The sequence below is a fragment of the Mercenaria mercenaria genome, chromosome 12, assembly GCF_021730395.1.
Source record: "Mercenaria mercenaria strain notata chromosome 12, MADL_Memer_1, whole genome shotgun sequence".
In the NCBI taxonomy this organism is placed as follows: Eukaryota; Metazoa; Mollusca; class Bivalvia; order Venerida; family Veneridae; genus Mercenaria; species Mercenaria mercenaria.
Window position 1 is genome coordinate 51,591,964 of NC_069372.1, and position 18,728 is coordinate 51,610,691.

An 18,728-nucleotide genomic window follows, 5' to 3' on the forward strand; every position below is an offset into this window, starting at 1 on the left:
ACTAAAAAACTTTATGTACATGTAACATGATAATTTAAGTGCGAGAGACCCATGACCCCATCGCACCATTAGCAATAAGAATTATAAACATAAAAAAACTAAATATTTACTTGATAAAAATCATCCACCCAAAACAAAGGTGTATGATTTCTAAAATCCAGTACTGATATTTGTCTTAAGAGGATAACAGAAGAATACTTGTTAAACTGTTACACCCTCTAACATGCAGAAATTGTAGAAAATGGTACATGTATATTTGACATGACAAAATAGCGGTAAGCATCCCTTGGCACCATCACACAAGCAAAATGTCAGTAACTCATAAAAACATGCAAAATTGCCTACTAATAAACTTTATGTACATGTAACATGATAACTTAAGTGCGAGAGACCCATGACCCCATCGCACCATTAGCAATAAGAATAACAAACATAAGAAAACTGGATATTAACTTGATAAAAATCATCCACCCAAAACAAAGGGGTATAATTTCTAAAATCCAATACTGATATTTGTTTTAAGAGGATAACTGAAGAATACTTGTTAACATGATAATCACAAGGTGAGAGACCCTTGACCATCACATTTGTGACCATGATGTACCTATATTGTTGGAGCTTTGACCCCATCTGATTGTTCTACCATAGGAATGCAAATATACTTTTTAAAAGCGTTTGAAAACCACCTGCCCAAAGGTCGATTGTTTCTTCTGAAACTCCCCAGAAACCTCTTTGCGATGCCGCACCAATGCGGAAACTATGACCTTTGTAAAAGTCAGTACAATAACCTATCCGAGTGAGCGACATTTGAAGCTTGGTACAAAAGAAAGATCTTGTCACTGGATTATTATCAAAAACGAAAATAGTGGGCCAGGTGGAGCGTTACTTAATGTATAATACGAGTACAATGCATGCAATAGGCACATATTTAATTCATGGTGATAACATGATATATGCAGTTTATGGGTCTTGCCTCGACTATATTTTTAGCTTTTCAAAACCAAGTCAAAGCTATTTAGTTCGATTGAATGTTATACATACATGTTCTACTACTATAATATACGAGTCAGGAGAGGAAGAAGTAAATTGTCCAACTTGAAGGAAAACATGAAAGGTCAATAAATACATGGCTGTTAGCAGTATACGTAGGAATTGCGAATTGCAAACGACATCCATTGACCGTATTAAGTTATGTTATTGGCAAACGTGTGTCTGTTTTAGGAACTAAATTATGATAACCTTGCAATGCTTTTAAGATGCGTGTCTTAAAACAAAAAGTTATATTTCAAACATTGTAGAACTAATCTTCTGACCAGGCATATAATACTTAGGTCCTGAGATGTTTGTTTATTTACCAAGCCTACAACTGAACTGAAATTATTTTAAATGCATTTTGGACATAAATTTTGACAGAAGCGCACCAGTTCAAATAGTTTTCACAAGATCTACTGTATCATCAATATTTTGATATTGAACAGAGCACAATTCTGATGGGATTCCAGCCTTAACAGACTGACCTTCTGGAAATGATAAATGATGTATTCCACGAAATTCACTGGGTTCCTGATTTGGTACTATACCCAGAGGTGAGGTCATAAAGTTGCTAAAAGGTGGTTCATTGAAAGGACCCGGAACACGACCCGCATCAATTTCAACAGTGATTTTATGCCCTCTAAATTTTCAGTCGCAGATTTGAAACTCCCAGGAAATTTATTAGAATGAGTACCTGTAAAAGGTATTTTAAAGCCCTTTGTGAAACCATTCACCAAATATTCAGTTAATTTCAAGTCGTACCTTGGAACCAGTATCGTAGGTTATCAGAATTAATTGGTGTAACAATATGAAAAGTAGCCTCATTTAAGACTGCAGGCACCATGCATAGGGTTTCGTTATCTGTTCTTTGACTTGAAATTTGATTGCACCTTTTTAAAACGTACAATTCGTCCATGAGGACCGGGGCACTTTTGACATCTGTGCTGAAAAGTGCATGATTTTCTGGCACAAGACCCGTTGTTGAAATCAAAACACGGTTTGTTTTGATGGTATCTTGCGCCAAGAAAGGACTGTTTTTGTTTTGGTTTAACTAACCCCATGGCTAGTGTCTGCGTGTACAACTACGTATCGATTTCCCCATATGAAATCGAAGCCAATCTAGCTTCTTTTAAGAGACGAAATTGTCTATCGTAAAAAAATGTCAGCGGAATCCCCCGATTGCTTTGCCAGTTTATGAACTGTGTCGCAATGTTTTATTAAAGTAGCAGCAGCTGTTGGGTGTCTGTCTGTGTAAACACTTGTAAAAATATGAAATGTATTAAACCCTTGATCCAGCGTTTTTATACTGGTCGACAATTTAAAACTTTTTTGAACGAGGGTTCCCCACTGCCTTTTTCGACTAACTGATATTGATAATTACCTTTATCTTTTATGGAATCTAACTCCACAAACTGATCTGATACAATCTTAGCTTTGATTTTTTCATCAATACCAAGAAAAAGTTGACGCAAAAATGTGGCAGAATTTTGATTCATATCTGAAGCTGCCAAAGTTGGTGTTGAAGCAGATGTTGAAGTGCTTTGTGTGGATTCCAAAGGTATCTGTTCTTTTCCGAAGTTTTAGTTCTGAGTATTGTCAGGCGGTAGTACCTTCAAGTGTTTTAAAACCTACAACATACCTTGTGTGACAGCAGGAACAACATTTGATATAATTGTGTTCAAGTCTGTTTCTGATAAATTGGATGTGTTAGCTTCTGAAACCTGCTCGATTTTGTTTGTTCTTCGTTTGGTTTTAGCAGCTTCCTCAGCTGCAGCAGCTTCGCTGTCTTGGTGGCATATAAAATAGAAACCCATATACGAGAGCATGTAAAGATCAACTTCCACGAGAAATTCTGTATTTACAACAATCTCTTCTTGTAACATTTTTCAAGAGTATGACAGTCATCCTGTGTTTAACCATACAGTAAAAACAATCCATCGACTAAATAAAGTAGTCCATATGACTACATATAGTCCATTTGACTATACAAAGAAGTCCATCTGACTATACAAAGTAGTCCATCTAATTACACTGTAGTCCATTTGACTACACCAACACGGACAAAATATCGGAGTAACATAGACTTAGTAGCCCATTTGACTCCATGCAGCCCATTTGACTACATAAAGGTAGACAGCTGTCATGTACAATCTTTTTTGCGGTGTATTTGACTGCAGATTATTTGTCTGTAACCATTATTTATATAGTGGAACAGAATATAAGAAAATACAGACAATGTGTCTAGATTTTATAATTCTAGTAGACCATTTAACTACATTTAAACTAATCGGCCACAAACGTATAAACAAATACAGACAATGTGTTTAGACTTTATAATTCTATTAGTCCATTTACTTACATTTAGTCTTTTACCACAAACGGGCAGAAAATGTGTGATATACAAGATCTGCCATGTTCATAAGCATGCAGAAAGTTTTGTTTATCTAACTGAAATGGACCCCATATGGGTTTGGTTCTATCATATATGACAGGCTAATATACTTACTATATCTATACTTACTAAGAGAGCATGTAAAGATCAACTTCCACGTGATAATACTGCATTTACAACAATCTGTTCTTGTAACATTTTACAAGTGTATGGCAGTCATCCCGTGTTTAACCATACAGTAAAAATAATCCATACTAAATAAAGTAGTCCATATGACTACATATAGTCCATTTGACTATACGAAGAAGTCCATCTGACTATACAAAGTAGTCCATCTGACTACACTGTAGTCCATTTGACTACATCAATACGGACAAAATATCTGAGTAACATAGACTTAGTAGCCCATTTGACTCCATGCAGCCCATTTGATTACATAAATGTAGACAGCTGTCAAAAACAATCATTTTTTGTTGTCCATTTGACAACTTGCGTTGATTTGACTGCAGATTATTTGTCTGTAACCATTATTTATATAGTGGAACAGAATATAAACAAATACAGACAATATGTCTAGATATTATAATTCTAGTAGTCCATTTAGCTACATTTAAACTGTATAAACAAATACAGACAATGTGTTAAGACTTTATAATTCTATTAGTCCATTTAACTACATTTAGTCTTTTACCACAAACGGACAGAAAATTTGTGATATACAAGATCTGCCATGTTCATAAGCCTGCAGAAAGTCTTGTGTATCTAATTGAAATGGACCCCATATGGGTTTGGTTCTATCATATATATGACGGCTAATATACTTACTATGTCTATACTTACTGTTATATGATAAGATAGATACAAATGTGCCACCAATTAGAATACAGTATCTTCCAGTACATGTGTGAATTACATATCTGCTTCAAAATTATTCCTCTCACATTGCGGAAATATTTCAAATCCCATGTTGTTGAAATGAACACCATCTATCTGAAAAATGTTAGCATTAGAATGTTTCATTTCTTTCAAATTCTAGTACGTTAAATATTCCATGTTCTTGCTTAAACACCCTGTTTGCTTCTCTCAGTAATAATAAAATCATTGTATATGTACACTGGGATGTGGCGGGTGTGTTGCCTCAGAATAAATTGGCAAATAAAGATATGTTTCGGATTGTAGCGACGTAAGAAAAGATTAGCAATTGAAACAATTCGTAATGCTATGGTTTCTGCATTTAATGCAGTAGAGCCTGGTTAATCAATGTCGTTACCACCAATGAACATGACACCAATCTGGATGGTGCTTCACTAATCAATCTTGAAAGAACAGGACATGGTTCGAGTTTGTTAAACAACCGCCACTAATTCCACAGAACTTCACGTCAGTTGCCGAATCAATATTAATAGATCATACATTTGCAGTTTATTAATAAACGCCTCAAACTGAGCTCTATGAGAATCTCCCATGAACAGCATATACATCTCTAGCACCAAGCAAACTATATTACTGGGTCGAAAATGACCGAGTAGGAATAAAGAAAATTAAAACCATACAAATACGATTGTGTTGTACACTACGGCGATGTCTGCAGCATAACATTACATTGCGTTGGACATCAAATTGTAGTAAAACATCAGAACTGTACGTGCTAGAACCTCTTCTATTGACAATTTTGAAGTTCTTGATAATTTGCGCCTCAGCTTTTCGTGCTCCGCAATTGAATAATATTAAAACCCGTACCGTCCCGTACTTGCATAAATATATTTATTTTTCAATAAATCTGTATATGTTTCAATGACTTAACGTATGTAAAATAATTGCAATGTTGCAACGTTAGTACTTGAGGTTTTTAACATAAGACTTCCTCTTCTTAATATGTATCTGCATTAAAGCTTTGTTTCTATCCTTATCATTGTACTCACATGTTACATACTGATATGGAATTTATTATCGCTTTATTTTACATGTAGAACAGTAAGTTCAAAATATGCACTAGATAGCTTTCTTTCACAGTCAAACAATGGAGAGGAGCATTGCATGCGTAACTCTGGCTTTTTCGATTGCAGGTTCGTTTTTAGGGTTTGCTTACCAGCTCGCATTGTTGTTATATTTGAGCCGCGCCATGAGAAAACCAACATAGTGGCTTTGCGACCAGCTTGGATCCAGACCAGCCTGCGCATCCCCGCAGTCTGGTCAGGATCCATGCTGTTCGCTTTCAAAGCCTATTGCAATTAGAGAAACCGTTAACGAACAGTATGGATCCTGACCAGACTGCGCGGATGCGCAGGTTGGTCTGGATCCATGCTGGTCGCAAAGCCACTATGTCGGTTTTCTCATGGCAAGGCTCATTTATTTTTCAGAAGTAGTTGCAATTCTTGACGCATACTATCTTAAAGTGTTATTCAACTTTCATGAGGGTTTAAGACAATAGCATCTAAATACATTATAAATACCGTCACGGTGTATGATGAAAACAGTTACTGACTGAATATTAACAAACATTTTTCCTATACCTGATGGTTCATTTGAACACGAACTCATGTAAGTCATCAGGTGAACAATGAATTGCCAATTTAGCATAGTTACGTGGTTATTAGCAAATTACCTTTCACGAATGACATTTTAGGACAACTTCGTTGTGAAGCATTTTATATTTCTTTTTGTTGTACAACATGTCGGTTACAAATTTAAGTAGAACTTGCATAACACAATACTTTATCAATGCTGCCTACAAACTGCATGTCTTTTATATTTTTTATATACAAATATCTTGTGATATTCGTGTTATATACACAGGACCGTAGCCAGATTGATTTTTCTGGTCTTAAACACCACATTCCTCCACCTCCTCCTCTTCATAAAAACTGTTATAAATCATTTGCAGATTCATTCATAAAACTTAACACGCAGTGTATAGGTGGAATAGCCAAAACACGAAGCGCGTGCAGCACAGTTCAATGGTGGTTTATTGATGAATAACCCGAGATAGATTTTTCTCTACATGTATGTAGGTTTTTCACTGGTCGTGTTAGAATTTAATTTATTTTGAAGAATATTAAGCGCGAAATTCTTGTTGAAGCAGACGATAGGTAGAACATGGGGTATTGTGATCAATTGATGAAACTCCATTTATGCTGTAATCATTAATTGGTATGGATTTGAATGTTCTTTTCAACCTTATGAAGTTTTATTTTAATTTCACCCTTCAAACAATTTGTTAAAACGCATTTTTCTCTTATCTCTGGATATCCAGTCTTTGTAGCAACATCCTTGTCATTGTATGAAAGAAGAACTTTTTTTTATAGAAAACCTTTTTCAGCATGAGAGCAACATTATACGGAACTTTGATTTTAGGGAAAATTGTTTCAACATTTTTACATTTAATTTTACTCGTATAAGATAAATCAGCGGCTCCATCAAGAAGAATAATATAGACATACATCTCCCAAAAAGTAAGTCCTGTGTTGCATCCGAGACCTCCTTCGCAAGAGCGACACATTACAAACCCTAAATCGGTATTAGTACCCGGGGTAGATTGAGGAGTGAAAGGGAAATTTGTCTCTTTAATATAAAAACAGGGCAACAAAGTGTGTTTTTTTTTTACATATCATATATCCTGTTTTTTGGGGAGCCCCACAAACCCTCATATATGGAGGAGGGTGGGACACAACCTTCCAAATTAATGCCCGTCGGGGCTTTGACTTTACCATTCAAATTTACCTAATAACCACGAACAAACGCACATACTCGTTTGCCTCGGTAAAATTTAGTCTCTCGCTACGGCCATGTATAGTGTAATTATTCGTGATATTAAAAAATAGCGGAAAATAGTGCCTAAGTTCGGTTTTGCCTTTTAAGATGGTGACTCAAAACATATCCTTTTTTCTCATAATTTTGGCAGAAAAACAGGGAGGCACTGGCCTCCCTGTGCCTCAGTGTAGCTACGGGCCTGATACAACTTACGTTTTTTATTTCAAATTGCCTTATGCAAGTTTAAATATCATTCAGATAGAACTTCGTATATCTTGCATTATGTTCTGACCAGTATTCGGCATATTTCTTTTCAAAATGTTTCAGTACAGAACGTTTCATATTACTAAAAAAGCATCACATTTTAGAAAAAAAAAACATCACAGTGTTTCTTTTAAAGCAATCTGCAATGCTACACTTCTAAGCCCTTTTCATGTAATATAAGATTATATTATATTGATGATATCTAGCACTATATCAAGTCACAGTTTTGACAGACTTGTGATTTTTCATGTTTTAATTAAATCTTAATTAATACTTAATGATAATTCATTTATGTACATATGGGCTGTTCCATGAAAGCAAAAACTGTATTAGTGACTAAAAGGATCAAAGTTGAGATAACAAATTCATCAAGTACATTCTTTTACCTTTCGTATCTAAAACTTTGAAGAAATACTTTTATACTTTCAACAGTTGCAACGCTTTTAAGTAAGCGATCGAATGCATTTAGAGACGTGAATTCAAGAACGTTGCGAAAGCGGTATGACATTGTCGTGCATGTATGTTTCAAAGAAAAAGTAGCAAACCACGTATGATGTCATTTGACAAATTATGTTTATCGCTTATTTGGCATCATACATTTCAATATTTAGAGACAGTTTGAACTTAACAGTGCATAGTTGGTGTCATCACGGGTCTTTATCTGTTAACCTCTGTTATTTTTCATGGGTGTTTTTGGAATTTCAGTTGTCATGACAACATATATTGCATTTCGAATACGAATGTCCTGTAGGAGTATGGTCAGTTTTGGTCTCTAGCCTATGTTCTCTTAATTTGCCAGATATGTTTAGTGTAATAGCACACTAAGATGAATTTGCATCAATGAACATGAACAAAATATGTTGTCTTTTTAACATTGCAAGGGGCATTTCTACTTGATCACACACCACCTGCCCTCCATTCACATGACCACTCACTTCCTGGTCACCATCCACCTGATCACACTCCACCTGACCACCACCTGCTTGACCACACTCATCCTGACCCACATCTTCATGAACACCACGACTGCCATGGACCAGAGTGTAAGCTTATAGATGAAGCCATCTACAACATTGGCATGTACTTGGACGATCACCTATGTCATGTATTCAAGAAAGTAAATTGCAGCTACCATATACTGACTAATGACGAGCAAATTTGTGGATCAGACGGAAGGACATACGCTAATCAGTAAGATGAATAATGTTACATCTTTTTTGTTGCTGCTGCTGTTTTTATTGTTTTAATTTGTTTTTTGTTTCTTTGTTGTGGGTTTTGATCACATGTGATCGATATATTGCCTGGAGGAACAGCTGAAGTCTTTATCTTACCCAGAATGCTGGGAAGATGCTGTATGCATTTCGGCTGTGTAATATATATTCTTTGGAGGCCATCTGTGCTTCAGGTAAATCTACCCTTACATTAATTTTTATCTTTCATTACTTTCAAGTATGTTTATGCTATTGTTATTAGTTACTAATAATATAAATAGAAATTAAAATTGATAAAATATGAAGAAGAAAAATAAAAATGATTGGTAGTCAATCGAAACGACTTACAACCAACTTATATTAGGAGGTCATCTGAGATCTATTTTTATGTATTTGCAGTTGCCTCTATGTTAAAGCTCGATGTGCTGAGGAACTCTACGATAGTGATTACGATGTGATATCAAACCCTCTCGGTATAGCTAATCACGGACCGTGTGTATCGTCTACTGTCCCAGTAGCAACAACTGTTTCAAGCTCACCGGAAATGTCGGCAATCACTACAGGAAGCGGAAGTATGTTTTAACTTTTGAGCCGTGCCATGAGAAAACCAACATAGTGCATTTGCAACCAGCATGGATCCAGACCAGCATGCGCATCCGCGCAGTCTGGTCAGGATCCATGCTGTTCGCGAACGGTTTCTCTAATTACAATATGCTTTGAAAGCGAACAGCATGAATCCTGACTAGACTGCGCGGATGCGCAGGCTGGTCTGGATCCATGTTGGTCGCAAATGCACTATGTTGGTTTTCTCATGGTACTTAGTGTAACGTAAAGTGAAATAAATATAACCTTCCAGCGCACTTTAACATTGGATACACTCACAGTATTGCACTGTTACAACCACATTTGTAATAAAAACCAGATTTGTAATAATTATAACAATTCTCGTTTTTATTACAAAAGTGGTTGCAAAGGTTCAACCACATTTGTAATAACCAGATTTGTAATAAAAATCGCAAACTTTTTTTTCGGGAGATGTGTTTTCCCACGTGATATTCAAGCTTATGCATGCGTTATTAAGCACGTGTAGGTCGAATTAGACTGTCCCGGGTCATTTAAGACTCCAAATGTTTTACCTGAAATCCTTGTTCATGGACATATTTTACTTTAGAAAATTATTACATTTCTCGTTTTTATTACAAAAGTGGTTGCAAAGGTTCAACCACATTTGTAATAACCAGATTTGTAATAAAAATCGCAAACACTTTTTTTCGGGAGATGTGTTTTCCCACGTGATATTCAAGCTTATGCATGCGTTATTAAGCACGTGCAGGTCGAATTAGACTGTCCCGGGTCATTTAAGACTCCAAATGTTTTACCTGAAATCCTTGTTCATGGACATATTTTACTTTAGAAAATTATTACATTTCTCGTTTTTATTACAAAAGTGGTTGCAAAGGTTCAACCACATTTGTAATAACCAGATTTGTAATAAAAATCGCAAACACTTTTTTTCGGGAGATGTGTTTTCCCACGTGATATTCAAGCTTATGCATGCGTTATTAAGCACGTGCAGGTCGAATTAGACTGTCCCGGGTCATTTAAGACTCCAAATGTTTTACCTGAAATCCTTGTTCATGGACATATTTTACTTTAGAAAATTATTACATTTCTCGTTTTTATTACAAAAGTGGTTGCAAAGGTTCAACCACATTTGTAATAACCAGATTTGTAATAAAAATCGCAAACACTTTTTTTCGGGAGATGTGTTTTCCCACTTGATATTCAAGCTTATGCATGCGTTATTAAGCACGTGCAGGTCGAATTAAACTGTCATGGGTCATTTAAGACTCCAGATGTTTTACCCGAAATCCTTGTTCATGGACATATTTTACTTTAGAAAATTATTACATTTCTCGTTTTTATTACAAAAGTGGTTGCAAAGGTTCAACCACATTTGTAATAACCAGATTTGTAATAAAAATCGCAAATTGTTTTTTTTGAGAGATGTGTTTTCCCACTTGATATTCAAGCTAATGCATGCGTTATTAAGCACGTGCAGGTCGAATTAAACTGTCCTGGGTCATTTAAGACTCCAAATGTTTTACCAGAAATCCTTGTTCATGGACATATTGTACTTTAAAAAAGTATTACATTTCTCGTCGGTTACTAACATAAAGATACTGTTGTACTGATTTTAATATCATTGACATTTTTATCATCATTATAAACATTATCATAATAATAATAGTAATAATAATAATCCTCATCATCTTGGGCTGGTCCGTTCTAGGATCAATGGTAAGATTAATTACCCTAAACTGTATTACCTAAATACTGTTGAAAGCAGGCTCTCTGAATCCAACAAACAAATATATTATTCATCAAAACCATTATACAGATTGCCAAAATTCGAGACGTTTGCAGTAATAGGTGTAATATGACCACTACAGATTGACAATAAATGGTGGTTATTTGTACCAAAGTATTTGGAAATCTGACTAAAGCGAGTTATGATTCGGGCACAAACATTATATATTACACAAAATAACAAAACAAATCTAAGTTCAAAGCTGTGACCTTGATCTTGGAGATAGCAACAAGGATCATGATCGCAACACACCTTCTATCCATGCTGGTTATTTGTACCAAATAATTTGAAATTTCTGACTATGCATGGGCAAGTTATACCAAGGACAAAAACTTATACATGTATATATAACTGCACGAACACACAAACAGTAGAAGTATCTTAAGTTGTAATCATATTAAAGTGGTAGTGACAGTGGATGCAGAAATGATAACAAAAATTGAGCCACGTTACGGGTTAATTGGTAAACACCGTTCGCTGTTATTTCAAAGAAGGCTTATTCTACCTGAATATGAAATTTTCTGACCCTAATTCAGATGCATAAATGCACAGGTCAGCCTAAATATAGACTTTCCGGAAATTCACGAAAATGTCAGAATGCCAACTTCAGCTACTTCTACTGTTACCTCGACTAGCTGAAATGTTTATCTACAAGTTCAGGTCACTGGTTCGAACCCGGCGGCGACATACATTTGTAGCTGTCTTTCGTCATCCAGAGCTGTTTCAAGTTGGTTGACAGACAGGAAGTTGCTATGTCATAGTACAAATTATGTACAACTTGTCAACCTTAAGTCTAGGAGGGCCCGATCTTGTGCTGCGAACTAATGTCTATGAGATTCTAAGAAAATACACCTTATTTTCTAATTACCCTCACCTCATTGAGCCCGCCTATGAGTTAACAGACCTTCTTTTATTATAATCCCGCCGTGAAACAGCGGAGTTTGTGTGTCCGTGCAGTTATATATACATGTATAAGTTTTTGTCCTTGGTATAACTTGCCACTGCATAGTCAGAAATTTCAAATAATTTGGTACAAATAACCAGCATGGATAGAAGGTGTGTTGCGATCATGATCCTTGTTGCTATCTCCAAGATCAAGGTCACAGCTTTGAACTTAGATTTGTTTTGTTATTTTGTGTAATATATAATGTTTGTGCCCGAATCATAACTCGCTTTAGTCAGATTTCCAAATACTTTGGTACAAATAACCACCATTTATTGACAATCTGTAGTGGGCATATTACATCTATTACTGCAAACGTCTCGAATTTTGGCAATCTGTATAATGGTTTTGATGAATAATATATTTGTTTGTTGGATTCAGAGAGCCTGCTTTCAACAGTATTTAGGTAATACAGTTTAGGGCAATTAATCTTACCATTGATCCTAGAACGGACCAGCCCAAGATGATGAGGATTATTATTATTACTATTGTTATTATGATAATGTTTATAATGATGATAAAAATGTCAATGATATTAAAATCAGTACAACAGTATCTTTATGTTAGTAACCGACGAGAAATGTAATACTTTTATAAAGTACAATATGTCCATGAACAAGGATTTCAGGTAAAACATTTGGAGTCTTAAATGACCCAGGACAGTTTAATTCGACCTGCACGTGCTTAATAACGCATGCATTAGCTTGAATATCAAGTGGGAAAACACATCTCTCAAAAAAAGACAATTTACGAGTTTTATTACAAATCTGGTTATTACAAATGTGGTTGAACCTTTGCAACCACTTTTGTAATAAAAACGAGAAATGTAATAATTTTCTAAAGTAAAATATGTCCATGAACAAGGATTTCGGGTAAAACATTTGGTGTCTTAATGACCCATGACAGTTTAATTCGACCTGCACGTGCTTAATAACGCATGCATAAGCTTGAATATCACGTGGGAAAACACATCTCCCGATAAAAAGTGTTTGCGATTTTTATTACAAGTCTGGTTATTACAAATGTGGTTGAATCTTTGCAACCACTTTTGTAAAAAAAACGAGAAATGTAATAACTTTTTAAAGTAAAATATATCCATGAACAAGGATTTCAGGTAAAACATTTGGAGTCTTAAATGACCCGGGACAGTCTAATTCGACCTGCACGTGCTTAATAACGCATGCATAAGCTTGAATATCACGTGGGAAAACACATCTCCCGAAAAAAAGTGTTTGTGATTTTTATTACAAATCTGGTTATTACAAATGTGGTTGAACCTTTGCAACCACTTTTGTAAAAAAAACGAGAAATGTAATAACTTTTTAAAGTAAAATATATCCATGAACAAGGATTTCGGGTAAAACAATTGGAGTCTTAAATGACCCAGGACAGTTTGATTCGACCTGCACGTGCCTAATAACGCATGCCTAAACTTGAATATCAAGTGGGAAAACACATCTCCCGAAAAAAAGTGTTTGCGATTTTTATTACAAATCTGGTTATTACAAATGTGGTTGAACCTTTGCAACCACCTTTGTAATAAAAACGAGAAATGTAATAACTTTTTAAAGTAAAATATATCCATGAACAAGGATTTCGGGTAAAACAATTGGAGTCTTAAATGACCCAGGACAGTTTAATTCGACCTGCACGTGCCTAATAACGCATGCCTAAGCTTGAATATCACGTGGGAAAACACATCTCCCGAAAAAAAGTGTTTGCGATTTTTATTACAAATCTGGTTATTACAAATGTGGTTGAACCTTTGCAACCACTTTCGTAATAAAAACGAGAAATGTAATAACTTTTTAAAGTAAAATATATCCATGAACAAGGATTTCGGGTAAAACAATTGGAGTCTTAAATGACCCAGGACAGTTTAATTCGACCTGCACGTGCCCAATAACGCATGCCTAAGCTTGAATATCACGTGGGAAAACACATCTCCCGAAAAAAAGTGTTTGCGATTTTTATTACAAATCTGGTTAATATTACAAATGTGGTTGAACCTTTGCAACCACTTTTGTAATAAGAACGAGAAATGTAATAATTTTCTAAAGTAAAATATGTCCATGAACAAGGATTTCGGGTGAAACATTTGGAGTCTTAAATGGCCCATGACAGTTTAATTCGACCTGCACGTGCTTAATAACGCATGCATAAGCTTGAATATCACGTGGGAAAACACATCTCCCGAAAAAAAGTGTTTGCGATTTTTATTACAAATCTGGTTATTACAAATGTGGTTGAACCTTTGCAACCACTTTTGTAATAAAAACGAGAAATGTAATAACTTTTTAAAGTAAAATATATCCATGAACAAGGATTTCGGGTAAAACAATTTGAGTCTTAAATGACCCAGGACAGTTTAATTCGACCTGCACGTGCCTAATAACGTATGCATAAGCTTGAATATCACGTGGGAAAACACATCTCCCGAAAAAAAGTGTTTGCGATTTTTTATTACAAAATCTGGTTATTACAAATGTGGTTGAACCTTTGCAACCACTTTTGTAATAAAAACGAGAAATGTAATAATTTTCAAAAGTAAAATATGTCCATGAACAAGGATTTCGGGTAAAACATTTGGAGTCTTAAATGACCCAGGACAGTTCAATGCGATCTGCACGTGCTTAATAACGCATGCATAAGCTTGAATATCACGTGGGAAAACACATCTCCCGAAAAAAAGTGTTTGCGATTTTTATTACAAATCTGGTTATTACAAATGTGGTTGAACCTTTGCAACCACTTTTGTAATTAAAACGAGAATTGTTATAATTATTACAAATCTGGTTTTTATTACAAATGTGGTTGTAACATTGCACGACTATTTCCGATTGTTTGAATTCAATAACGCAGAATTCAGACTTGGATTCTTTCAACCAACAGCATTAATTGCGACTAAACAGTTTTACAATGTAATAATCGGTTTAACCAATGTGTAAAGGAATCATTGATTTTTGACTGCGACAATGACCGAAAAGCAGTAGAAATCAAACCGGAAACGTTTTATTTTGGTACTGTTTCTCAGGTCATTTCATATGCTAAATTTTAAAGCTCTATGTAAGTGAAAACAATTGTTCTAAAATGTTTTTGTTTTTTTTTTCACATAAGACACAGTTACCACAGCGATGTCACTGCAGAATCTTCTTGGATCTGTCTTCTGCAAGAATAGATGGTCAATCGACTGTGGCCAAGATATAGCCATTGTTTGCGGCTCAGACGGAAATAACTATCCAAATGAGTATATATTTCATTGATTAATAAGCATCTTCGTTTATCTTTTTGTTTTGTTTAACGTCAAAATGATGCACATTTATGTACGATCGTGAAAACTACTCAACTGTAGAACTTAATAAACATTTCGCTAATTTTCTAGGATTTACGAAAATAATACTAAATGTCTACAGCAGAACAATATATATTATTTCCATGTGGCTGTTGAACAAAGGCATCTGTCGCAAAGCCTATTCCATCATAGATTTGTACTCTTCGTTCCATTTCATTAGATTATCGCATAACCGATCTTTACCAGATATATATATGTACCGTTCGTCACTAAATAATCATAAATTATTGTTAGTTTTACAATGTTGTTATTTTTTTTCTGGTCCTTTCGGATCATTTAGTTGATACAGTGTAATAGAATTCGCTTAAGGAGGTAGGTTACCTTTATATTTGTATGTGCGCATGTCCAACCGGAAGCTAACGTGACGATTTACGACGACGTTAACGACAAACTAAATGTGTTTGTATATTCATTCTTCTGAAAACAAATCATAGACCTGTCTTCGATCTGACGCTTTATGGTTTAGTAATGCAGAAATAATGAATAAATTGCCGCAGAAACGCTTCAAAACAATGTTGCCTTAAAATGGCGTCATTGACGTCATGACGTTACGTGTCAGTTACCGCGCAAAATAAATAGCTTTTATCTTGAAAGTACGTAATTCTGTGCATTTTCTTTATTCAAACTATTTTCAAATAACCATTATTTGCTGAAATATTTTTTATGAGTCTTTTGCTCTGAATAATAATCAATATTTTGCTTCTTTTATGTAGTTATATTGAAATGTTATGCGGAATGTAAGAAAATGGATGATGGTAACCAATGTTATTTGGAATATAGTTGGGTGAGAAGTTACTTGTTACGGCCATTTTCAAATAAAAAATTTAGCTGTTTGATTTGTAATACCTATTTTTCAGGTTCCGTTGATAATTTGTTACTTATATACTAAAACTAAGATCTAAAATTGTTCAAATTTCAGTAAAAAATTGTGGTTTCTTGAATTGAATTGATGTTACCATGGAAACGAAGCCCGTGACCTATGTATCTAAATGTAAAATTCAAAAGCGTTGACACTAGTCTATTTAAGAAACACAGCTTCGGCTTTTTATTTTCATTTCAACAATATCCATGAGAGTAATAGTAGCATGCTGAACGATTTTTCCATGAAAAATGCCAGACGAGGGGTACTGCCGTAAGTATTCTAAGCTTAGAAATTTGTTTGAATAAATGCAGATAACACGAAAATATAACTTACGTTAGAAATAATATGTTTTAAAGCTACATCAAGTAGAGAAATAATCTTATTCAATACGAAAAAAAGCAAGATATAAGCCATTTTAAACATCTCTGTTGCCATGGTTACTTTAAACTTTAAGAAAAATAGGGTACCATGTATAGTGCTTGGTATTTTGCTAATAATATTACCCAAATATTCCATGTTGGTCATTAACAGAATGGCACTGAAGCCGTCGAAAACCCCTATTTTTATACATAGTTGTTTAAAAATGAGAGAAAATGCGTTACCATGGAAACACGAGCCCCGCGACATATACATTTTAAGCTTATATTAGAAAGCTAAAGTGCATACTAGTAAAATTATAGATTATGCTGACTTCTATGGATATCAATGAACTTAAAATACACTGAAAAGTGTTAAATATCCGTATTTTCCTTCTTATTTCAATATGAAATACCTTTGGAGGGTCATGTTCTTCAAACCTGGATAAAAATTGAACTTGAAGGGACAGAGACAAACGAAACTGAGATTTTAGCAGTTAAAACTTCATATTACACGAAATACAAAAAGATGCTGCGGTTCAACTAATTTGAATTTACCCTTGTAACAAGGTAACCTACCTCCTTAAGCGGTGTTTGGAGGCATGTATGGTGTGTTGCACTTTCCAGTACGACTCTGACTCTGACAGACTCTAAAACCATGTCTGCAATTATTTTGTTTGCTTGTATTCTATGCTTCTAAAAGGTTTTCTTAAAGATTTTATTACATATTGATTTCGTTTTCAAGGATTAAACTGTTATGTGATTATCTTGATTTTTTTAAGTTTATGTCTAGCTTATTTTTCATAAATATATAGTAATTTACTAAAATCTATTAACTACACAATTGTTACTTCTTGCCTTCCGATTCTGAGCATAATCAGGTTACTTATCACGTCACAGTATCACGTTTCGACTGTTAACGGTTCGTGATAAGTAGGATAGACTTCTTACTACCTATTGGTGTCCTGAATTACATTAACAACGTACTATGTAAATATTTTTCTGTCGTTTTATCACTTTTTCTAGCGCATATTTTACTACTTATGAATATAAACTGTTAACTGTTGTACAAAATGCATGAAAAGATAAGCTTGAGGTATATAAAACATCTGGTAAATATAGTACGTACTTAAGTCATGATTCTTAGTAATGTAAAGTGTGTTTGCTATAAGAAAATTAAATTGTTTTCAGACTTTACAGCTTTTTGTCTTCTACAAAGGTCTGCTTCCTAAGCATATATGGTATAATCCTCTACTGTAAATGATCTATTTTACTTGCAGATGCGAACTTCTCAAGTGGCAGTGCGAAAATCCAACACTTAGAAAAGAATCGGATTCAAGCGTATGCGAGTCTTCTTGACGAAATTCTGCATTGTTTGTACACTAACATATATAAAAATATACACATTTGGTATTTGTTGTTCTAAATATAAAGTTATTGGTGTTCGTTTTACGCCATGTTAAACCATTCAATTTTATTGGTAGCAACAAACAGCCTCTGTAAATGGTTGAACAGAAAGGAATAAATCCACTAATCTTTCAACCCGATATGCGGTATACAGTATCTGTATCTGCAGTGCAAATTTGCACAAGATTTGCCAATTCTGTACTTAAGGAAAACTCTACATAAACATTCATTAGCTGACTGGAAGTACAAATAAAAAGTGAAGACTTTTTTACTTTAGCAAAAATATTCTGGTTATTATCAATACCTGGATATCGGCAATTTTATGTCTAAAATAACATTGATATTTAAGGCAGTTCTGGACATCTTATAAGGGAAAAGTCATTTATCTGGATAACAAAATAATGATAAACTTAATCATAAACCGGCACACGGAAAATTATCTTATTAATTAATGACAACCCGTGAGTAAGTCAATAAAAAATAGCAACGTAACTATCTTTCTACAGATTAAATATGAGCCGCGCCATGAGAAAACCAACATAGTAGCTTTGCGACCAACATGGATCTAGACCAGCCTGCGCATCCGCGCAGTCTGGTCAGGATCCATGCTGTTCGCTTTCAAAGCCTATTGCAATTAGAGAAACTGTTAGCGAACAGCATGGATCCTGACCAGACTGCGCGGATGCGCAGGCTAGTCTGGATCCATGCTTGTCGCAAAGCCACTATGTTGGTTTTCTCATGGCGCGGCTCATATAATCATTTGAAATAATTCCAAGTAATGGATCTCT

At 34.8% G+C, this 18,728-nt stretch overlaps 1 protein-coding gene across 1 annotated transcript; it reads left to right on the forward strand.

Annotated features, from left to right (window-relative positions):
- Positions 1 to 5,398: 5,398 nt before the first annotated feature.
- LOC128547387 (agrin-like) lies at positions 5,399 to 17,942 on the forward strand. Its single transcript, XM_053520049.1, has 5 exons — positions 5,399 to 5,490; positions 8,320 to 8,629; positions 9,049 to 9,221; positions 15,081 to 15,210; positions 17,814 to 17,942. The coding sequence occupies exons 1-5, from the start codon at positions 5,445 to 5,447 to the stop codon at positions 17,890 to 17,892; spliced, it is 738 nt and encodes a 245-aa protein (XP_053376024.1). The 5' UTR covers positions 5,399 to 5,444; the 3' UTR covers positions 17,893 to 17,942.
- The last annotated feature ends 786 nt before the right edge of the window (positions 17,943 to 18,728 follow it).